General features: G+C 49.0%; 1 protein-coding gene across 2 annotated transcripts in view; it reads right to left on the bottom strand.

Moving 5' to 3' along the window:
• The window catches only part of LOC137312342 (tripartite motif-containing protein 2-like), a 116,756-nt gene extending 108,795 nt beyond the window's left edge, over window positions 1-7,961 (bottom strand). For both annotated transcript variants that reach the window (XM_067978914.1, XM_067978915.1), the window contains exon 1: window positions 7,758-7,961. In XM_067978914.1, coding sequence (XP_067835015.1) covers window positions 7,758-7,868 — 111 coding nt within the window. In that variant the 5' untranslated portion in view covers window positions 7,869-7,961. The remainder of the gene's footprint in view (window positions 1-7,757) is intronic.
• Window positions 7,962-9,432: the final 1,471 nt, after the last annotated feature.

Here is a 9,432-nt window from a genome sequence, read left to right as displayed (position 1 = left end):
ATGTACCTGCTGCCCTTGTCCTTCCAGGTGGTAGAGGTCGCGGGTTTGGGAGGTGCTGTCGAAGAAGCCTTGGCGAGTTGCTGCAGTGCATCCTGTGGATGGTACACACTGCAGCCACGGTGCGCCGGTGGTGAAGGGAGTGAATGTTTAGGGTGGTGGATGGGGTGCCAATCAAGCGGGCTGCTTTGTCCTGGATGGTGTCGAGCTTCTTGAGTGTTGTTGGAGCTGCACTCATCCAGGCAAGTGGAGAGTATTCCATCACACTCCTGACTTGTGCCTGGTAGATGGTGGAAAGGCTTTGGGGAGTCAGGAGGTGAGTCACTCGCCACAGAATACCCAGCCTCTGACCTGCTCTTGTAGCCAATGTATTTATATGGCTGGTCCAGTTAAGTTTCTGGTCAATGGTGATCCCCAGGATGTTGATGGTGGGGGATTCGGCGATGGTAATGCCGTTGAATGTTAAGGGGAGGTGGTTGGACTCTCTCTTGTTGGAGATGGTCATTGCCTGGCACTTGTCTGGTGCGAATGTTACTTATAGGAACATAGGAACAGGAGTAGGCCATTCAGCCCCTCGTGCCCGCTCCGCCATTTGATAAGATCATGGCTGATCTGTGATCTAACTCCATATACCTGCCTTTGGCCCATATCCCTTAATACCTTTGGTTGCCAAAAAGCTATCAATCTCAGATTTAAATTTAGCAATTGAGCTAGTATCAATTGCCATTTGTGGAAGAGAGTTCCAAACTTCTACCACCCTTTGTGTGTAGAAATGTTTCCGAATCTCACTCCTGAAAGGTCTGGCTCTAATTTTTAGACTGTGCCCCCTACTCCTAGAATCCCCAACCAGCGGAAATAGTTTCTCTCTATCCACCCTATCTGTTCCCCTTAATATCTTATAAACTTCGATCAGATCACCCCTTAACCTTCGAAACTCCAGAGAATACAACCCCAATTTGTGTAATCTCTCCTCGTAACTTAACCCTTGAAGTCCGGGTATCATTCTAGTAAACCTACGCTGCACTCCCTCCAAGGCCAATATGTCCTTCCGAAGGTGCGGTGCCCAGAACTGCTCACAGTACTCCAGGTGCGGTCTAACCAGGGTTTTGTATAGCTGCAGCATAACTTCTGCCCCCTTGTACTCCAGTCCTCTAGATATAAAGGCCAGCATTCCATTAGCCTTATTGATTATTTTCTGCACCTGTTCATGACACTTCAATGATCGATGTACCTGAACCCCTAAGTCCCTTTGGACATCCACTGTTTTTAACTTTTTACCATTTAGAAAGTACCCTGTTCTATCCTTTTTTGATCCAAAGTGGATGACCTCACATTTGTCTACATTGAATTCCATTTGCCACAGTTTTGCCCATTCACCTAATCTATCAATATCGCTTTGTAATTTTATGTTTTCATCTACACTGCTTACAATGCCACCAATCTTTGTATCATTGGCAAACTTAGATATGAGACTTTCTATGCCTTCATCTAAGTCGTTAATAAATATTGTGAATAATTGAGGCCCCAAGATAGATCCCTGCGGGACTCCACTAGTCACATCCTGCCAATGTGAGTACCTACCCATTATCCCTACTCTCTGTCGCCTTTCGCTCAGCCAACTTCCTAACCAAGTCCGTACTTTTCCCTCGATTCCATGGGCTTCTATCTTAGCTAACAGTCTCTTATGTGGGACCTCATCAAATGCCTTCTGGAAGTCCATATAAATAACATCCATTGACATTCCCCTGTCCACTACTTTAGTCGCCTCTTCAAAAAATTCAATCAGGTTTGTCAGGCACGACCTACCTTTCACAAATCCATGCTGGCTCTCTCTGATTAACTGAAAATTCTCGAGGTGTTCAGTCACCCTATCCTTAATTATAGACTCCAGCATTTTCCTCACAACAGATGTTAGGCTAACTGGTCTATAATTCCCCGGTTTCCCTCTCTCTCCTTTCTTAAAAAGCAGAGTGACATGTGCAATTTTCCAATCTAGAGGGACAGTTCCTGAATCTAGAGAACTTTGAAAGATTATAGTTAGAGCATCTGCAATGTGCTCACCTACTTCCTTTAAAACCCTGGGATGGGAACCATCTGGTCCTGGGGATTTGTTACTCTTCAGTGCTATTATTTTCTTCATTACTGTTGCTTTACTTATGTTAATTTTATCGAGTCCCTGTCCTCGATTCAATATTAGTTTTCTTGGGATTTCCGGCATGCTGTCCTCTTTTTCTACTGTAAATACTGATGCAAAGTAATTGTTCAACATGTCCGCCATTTCCCCATTGTCAATGACAATATCCCCACTTCCAGTTTTTAAGGGGCCAACACTGCTCCTGACCACCCGCTTTTTCCTCATATCACTATAAAAGTTCTTGTATTGGTTTTGATATCCGTTGCGAGTTTCTTTTCATGCTCTCTTTTTGTAGCCCTTACTATCTGTTTTGTGACCCTTTGATGATCTTTGTATCTTTCCCATTCGCCAGGATCTGTGCCATTTTTTGCCTTTTTGTATGCCCTTTCCTTATGTCTTATACTGTCCCTTACCTCTTCAGTTGTCCATGGCTGTTTTTTTCGGCAAGTAGAGTTCTTGCCCCTCAGGGGTATAAACCGGTTCTGTATCTCATTAAATGTTTCTTTAAACATTTCCCACTGATCATCAGTCGTTTTACCCATTAACAGATTTGCCCAGTTTACTGTGGACAGTCTCTGTCTCATCCCATTGAAGTCGGCCTAACCCAAGTCGAGAACCTTAACAGCTGATTTACTTTTTTCCCTTTCAAACACTACATTGAACTCGATCATGTTATGATCGCTATTGGAGAGATGTTCACGCACAGTTAAACCGTTAACTAAATCTGGTTCATTACTCATTACTAAATCGAGTATGGTTTGCCCCCTTGTTGCCTCTCGGACATACTGCTGTAGAAAACTATCCCGAACACACTCAAGAAATTCACTACCTTTCTGACAGTTGCTGGTCTGCTTTTCCCAATCTATGTGAAGGTTAAAGTCCCCCATTAAGACCACTATGCCTTTCTTACACGCTTGTCTAATCTCTGCATTTATACAATCTAGCACTTCAGAGCTGCTGCCAGGGGTCCTAAACACAACTCCCACTATAGCCTTAGATCCTTTCCTATTTCTCAATTCAACCCATAAGGTCTCTCTTGGCTGCTTACCTCTCGTTATATCCCCCTTTATCATTGAAGTGATTTCATCTCTAATCATTAAGGCTACTCCTCCCCCTCTTCCATTTTCCCTATCTCTCCTGTAGACCTTATAACCCGGTATATTTAGTTCCAAATCCTGACCATCCTGCAGCCATGTCTCAGTAATAGCTATCATGTCATACCCTCCAATTTCAATTTGAACCTGTAGTTCATTTAATTTATTCCTTATACTCCGTGCATTTGTATATAGAACTCTTAGTTGGGCCACACGCCCTAGCCTGACCTTCAGCTTTGATGCTGGGTTAATCGCCTTGCACCTTCTAGTTTTTACTTTATCTGTAGTGCCTAAAGTACACTTTCTTTCCGCTGCTCTACGCTTTTCCTTTTCACTTGTTCTTGAACAACTGTTTGTACTATTTGTATTGTAGATTTCCCCTGGGTCTTCCCCTCTCTTTCTGCTCTCTACTTGACTCCCTTCTGACTCCCCGCTCAGGTTCCCATCCCCCAGCCACTCTGGTTTAAACCTTCCCCAACAGCACTAGCAAACACCCCCGTGAGGACATTGGTCCCGGTCCTGCTCGGGTGTAACCCGTCCCGCTTGTACAGGTCCCAGCCTCTTACCTGCTCTTGGAGCCACTGTATTTATGTGGCTGGTCCAGTTAAGTTTCTGGTCAATGGTGACCCCCAGGATGTTGATGGTGGGGGATTCGGCGATGGTAATGCCGTTGAATGTCAAGGGGAGGTGGTTAGACTCTCACTTGTTGGAGATGGTCATTGCCTGGCACTTATCTGGCGCGAATGTTATTTGCCACTTATCAGCCCAAGCCTGGATGTTGTCCAGGTCTTGCTGCATGCGGGCACAGACTGCTTCATTATCTGAGGGGTTGCAAATGGAACTGAACACTGTGCAGTCATCAGCGAACATCCCCATTTCTGACCTTATGATGGAGGGAAGGTCATTGATGAAGCAGCTGAAGATGGTTGGGCCTAGGACACTGCCCTGAGGAACTCCTGCAGCAATGCCCTGGGACTGAGATGATTGGCCTCCAACAACCACTACCATCTTCCTTTGTGCTAGGTATGACTCCAGCCAATGGAGAGTTTTCCCCCTGATTCCCATTGACTTCAATTTTACTAGGGCTCCTTGGTGCCACACTCGGTCAAATGCTGCCTCGATGTCAAGGGCAGTCACTCTCACCTCACCTCTGGAATTCAGCTGTTTTGTCCATGTTTGGACCAAGGCTGTAATGAGGTCTGGAGCCGAGTGGTCCTGGCGGAACCCAAACTGAGCATCGGTGAGCAGGTTATTGGTGAGTAAGTGCCGCTTGATAGCACTGTCGACGACACCTTCCATCTCTTTGCTGATGATTGAGAGTGGACTGATGGGGCGGTAATTGGCCGGATTGGATTTGTCCTGCTTTTTGTGGACAGGACATACCTGGGCAATTTTCCACATTGTCGGGTAGATGCCAGTGTTGTAGCTGTACTGGAACAGCTTGGCTAGAGGCACAGCAAGTTCTGGAGCACAAGTCCTCAGCACTACAGCTGGGATGTTGTCGGGGCCCATAGCCTTTGTTGTATCCAGTGCACTCAGCCGTTTCTTGATATCACGTGGAGTGAATCGAATTGGCTGAAGACTGGCTTCCGTGATGGTGGGGATATCGGGAGGAGGCCGAGATGGATCATCCACTCGGCACTTCTGGCTGAAGATGGTCGCAAACGCTTCAGCCTTGTCTTTTGCACTCACGTGCTGGACTCCGCCATCATTGAGGATGGGGATGTTTACAGAGCCTCCTCCTCCCGTTAGTTGTTTAATTGTCCACCACCATTCACGACTGGATGTGGCAGGAATACAGAGCTTTGATCTGATCCGTTGGTTGTGGAATCGCTTAGCTCTGTCAATAGCATGTTGCTTCTGCTGTTTAGCATGCATGTAGTCCTGAGTTGTAGCTTCACCAGGTTGGCACCTCATTTTTAGGTACGCCTGGTGCTGCTCCTGGCATGCTCTTCTACACTCCTCATTGAACCAGGGTTGATTCCCTGGCTTGTTGGTAATGGTAGAGTGAGGAATATGCCGGGCCATGAGGTTACAGATTGTGCTGGAATACAATTCTGCTGCTGCTGCTGCTGCTGCCCTTGTCATAGAGTCATAGAGTTATACAGCACGGATAGAGGCCCTTCGGCCCATCGTGTCCGCGCCGGCCATCAAGCCCAGTCTAATCTAATCCCATATTCCAGCATTTGGTCCGTAGCCTTGTATGCTATGGCATTTCAAGTGCTCATCCAAATGCTTCTTGAATGTTGTGAGGGTTCCTGCCTCCACAACCCTCTCAGGCAGTGAGTTCCAGACTCCAACCACCCTCTGGGTGAAAAAGTTCTTTCTCAAATCCCCTCTAAACCTCCCGCCTTTTACCTTGAATCTATGTCCCCTTGTTATAGAAACCTCAACGAAGGGAAAAAGCTCCTTAGTATCCATCCTATCTGTGCCCCTCATAATTTTGTACACCTCAATCATGTCCCCCCTCAGCCTCCTCTGCTCCAAGGAAAACAAACCCAATCTTCCCAGTCTCTCTTCATAGCTGAAGCGCTCCAGCCCTGGTAACATCCTGGTGAATCTCCTCTGCACCCTCTCCAAAGCGATCACATCCTTCCTGTAGTGTGGCCTAACCAGTGTTCTATACAGCTCCATCATAACCTCCTTGCTCTTATATTCTATGCCTCGGCTAATAAAGGCAAGTATCCCATATGCCTTCTTTACCACCTTATCTACCTGTTCCGCCGCCTTCAGGGATCTGTGAACTTGCACACCAAGATCCCTCTGACCCTCTGTCTTGCCTAGGGTCCTCCCATTCATTGTGTATTCCCTTGCCTTGTTAGTCCCTCCAAAGTGCATCACCTCGCACTTTTCCGGGTTAAATTCCATTTGCCACTGTTCCGCCCATCTGACCAACCCATCTATATCGTCCTGCAGACTGAGGCTATCCTCCTCGCTATTTACCACCCTACCAATTTTTGTATCATCAGCGAACTTACTGATCATACCTTTTACATTCATATCCAAGTCATTAATGTAGACCACAAACAGCAAGGGACCCAGCACCGATCCCTGTGGTACCCCACTGGCCACAGGCTTCCAGTCACAAAAACAACCTTCGACCATCACCCTCTGCCTTCTGCCACTAAGCCAGTTTTGTATCCAAAGTGCCAAGGCACCCTGGATTCCATGAAACAGAGTTAACATGCAGGTACAGCAAGCAATTAGGAAGGCAAATGGAATGTTGGCCTTTATTGCAAGGGGATTGGAGTACAAGAGTAAGGAAGTCTTACTACAATTGTACAGGGCTTTGGTGAGACCTCACCTGGAGTACTGTGTACAGTTTTGGTCTCCTTATCTAAGGAAGGATATACTTGCCTTAGAGGCGGTGCAACAAAGGTTCACTAGATTAATTCCTGGGATGAGAGGATTGTCCTATGAGGAGAGATTGAGTAGAATGGGCCGATACTCTCTGGAATTTAGAAGAATGAGAGGTGATCTCATTGAAACGTATAAGATTCTGAGAGGGTTTGACAGGGGAGATGCTGAGAGGCTGTTTCCCCTGACTGGAGAGTCTAGAACTAGAGGGTATAGTCTCAGGATAAGGGGTCGGCCATTTAAGACTGAGATGAGGAGGAATTTCTGCAGGAAGCATAGAGTACAAAAGTATGGAAGTCATGATGAACCTTTATAAAACACTGGTTCGACCACAGCTGGAGTATTGTGTCCAGTTCTGGGCACCGCACTTTAGGAAAGATGTGAAGGCCTTAGAGAGGGTGCAGAAGAGATTTACTAGAATGATTCTGGGGATGAGGGACTTTAGTTACGTGAATAGACTGGAGAAGCTGGGATTGTTCATCTTGGAACAGAGAAGGTTGAGAGGAGATTTGATCGAGGTGTTCAAAATCATGAAGGGTCTAGACAGAGTAGATAGAGAGAAACTGTTCCCATTGGCGGAAGGGTCAAGAACCAGAGGACATAGATTTAAGATTAGTAAAAGAACCAAAAGTGACATGAGGAAAAACCTTTTTACACAGCGAGTGGTTAGGATCTGGAATGCACTGCCCGAGGGGGTGGTGGAGGCAGATTCAATCATGGCCTTCAAAAGGGAACTGGATAATTACTTGAAAGGAAAAAATGTTCAGGGCTACGGGGATAGGGCGGGGCAGTGGGACCAGCTGGATTGCTCTTGTATGGAGCCGGCACGGACTTGATGGACCGAATGGCCTTCCGTGCTGTAACCATTCTATGGTTCTATGATTCTTCATTCAGAGGGTTGTGAATCTTTGGAATTCTCTACCCCAGAGGGCTGTAGATTCTCAGTCACTGAATATATTCAAGGCTGAGATCGATAGATTTTTGGACTCGAGGGGAATCAAGGAATATGGGGATTGGGCGGGAAAGTGGAGTTGAGGTCAAAGATCAGCCATGATCTGATTGAATGGCGGAGCAGGATCGAGGGGCCGAATGGCCTACTCCTGCTCCTATTTCTTATTCCCTCCGCCTCCGTCACAGACCTGAGGCCATCGGTTCCCAACACTCCGAACACTGACCTTTCCTTCGTGGTTGGGGCAGGACAGCCGCTGTCCAGACACGGCCCCGACTGTCTCCTTCATGGACGACTGCTCCTGGCTGCAGGCTGGGTTTCTCTGCAGGACCTCCATCAGGTTGGTGATGAAGAAATTATTCTGCAGAGCAGCAACTCCCTTCTCTGGGAGGATTGAGGTCTGTCGACAGACGGGGCACGACAGAGTGAGGCTCTGGGGGGGGATATAATTCTGGAGACACCTGGGGAGAGAGGAGGGAGAATTAGAGGGAGTGCAAGAGTCCAGCAGCTTCTAAACCCCCCACCCCCACAACACACCCCCACTCCCCACCCCCACTCCCACCCCCCACCCCCACCCCCCACCCCCACTCCCCACCCCCACCCCCACTCCCCACCCCCACTCCCCACTCCCCACCCCCACTCCCACCCCCCCCACCCAACCCACTCCCCACCCCCCCCACCCAACCCACTCCCCACCCCCACTCCCCACCCCCCACCCCCCCCACTCCCCACCCACCCCACACACCCCCCCACCCCCACTCCCCACCCCCACCCCCACCCCGACCCCCACCCCCACCCCTACCCCCACCCCTACCCCCCCACACACACACCCCCACCCCTACTCCCCACCCCCACCCCCCCCACCCCCACTCCCCACCCTCACCCCCACTCCCCAGCCCCACTCCCCACCCCCACCCCCCACACACACACACAGCCCCCACCCCTCAGATACGCTTCAGTACCACAGCCAAGTGGCCCCTTCTTCACGCGTGCGCCTCAACAGTGGGACACACACGGACACGGACTCACGGACACGGACTCACTGACACGGACTCACTGACACGGACTCACTGACACGGACTCACTGACACGGACTCACTGACACGGACTCACTGACACACGGACTCACTGACTCACGGACTCACTGACACACGGACTCACTGACACGGACTCACTGACACGGACTCACTGACACACGGACTCACTGACACACGGACTCACTGACACGGACTCACGGACACGGACTCACTGACACGGACTCACTGACACGGACTCACTGACACGGACTCACTGACACGGACTCACTGACACGGACTCACTGACACACGGACTCACTGACACACGGACTCACTGACACACGGACTCACTGACACACGGACTCACTGACTCACGGACACGGACTCACTGACACGGACTCACTGACACGGACTCACTGACACGGACTCACTGACACGGACACATAGATACAGATACATGCGCAGACACAAGCGCATATACACAGACACACACAGACACACACAGACACGCACAAGCGCAGACACACACAGGTACACAGACAGACGTGCACAGATACACACAGTCACACAAATGTGCAGATGCACACAGACATGCGTGCAGATACATGCGTGCAGATACACACAGGCACATGCCCAGGAACACAGACAAACCCACAGACACAAACGCAGATGCACACGGGCTGATACACAGACACACGCAGATACAAAAGCGCAGATAAAAAGCACAGATACACAAAGGCATACGCACAGGCGCAGATACTTGCAGAAAACCACACGCGGATACACATGTGCAGATACACAAAGACACACTTGGAGGCGCAGATACACACAAATACACACAGGCGCAGAGACACACAGGCACATGTGCAGACACACATGCAGGGA

The sequence above is a fragment of the Heptranchias perlo genome, unplaced genomic scaffold (assembly GCF_035084215.1).
Source record: "Heptranchias perlo isolate sHepPer1 unplaced genomic scaffold, sHepPer1.hap1 HAP1_SCAFFOLD_422, whole genome shotgun sequence".
NCBI lineage: Eukaryota > Metazoa > Chordata > Chondrichthyes > Hexanchiformes > Hexanchidae > Heptranchias > Heptranchias perlo.
This window is presented reverse-complemented; position numbering and strand designations above follow the sequence as displayed.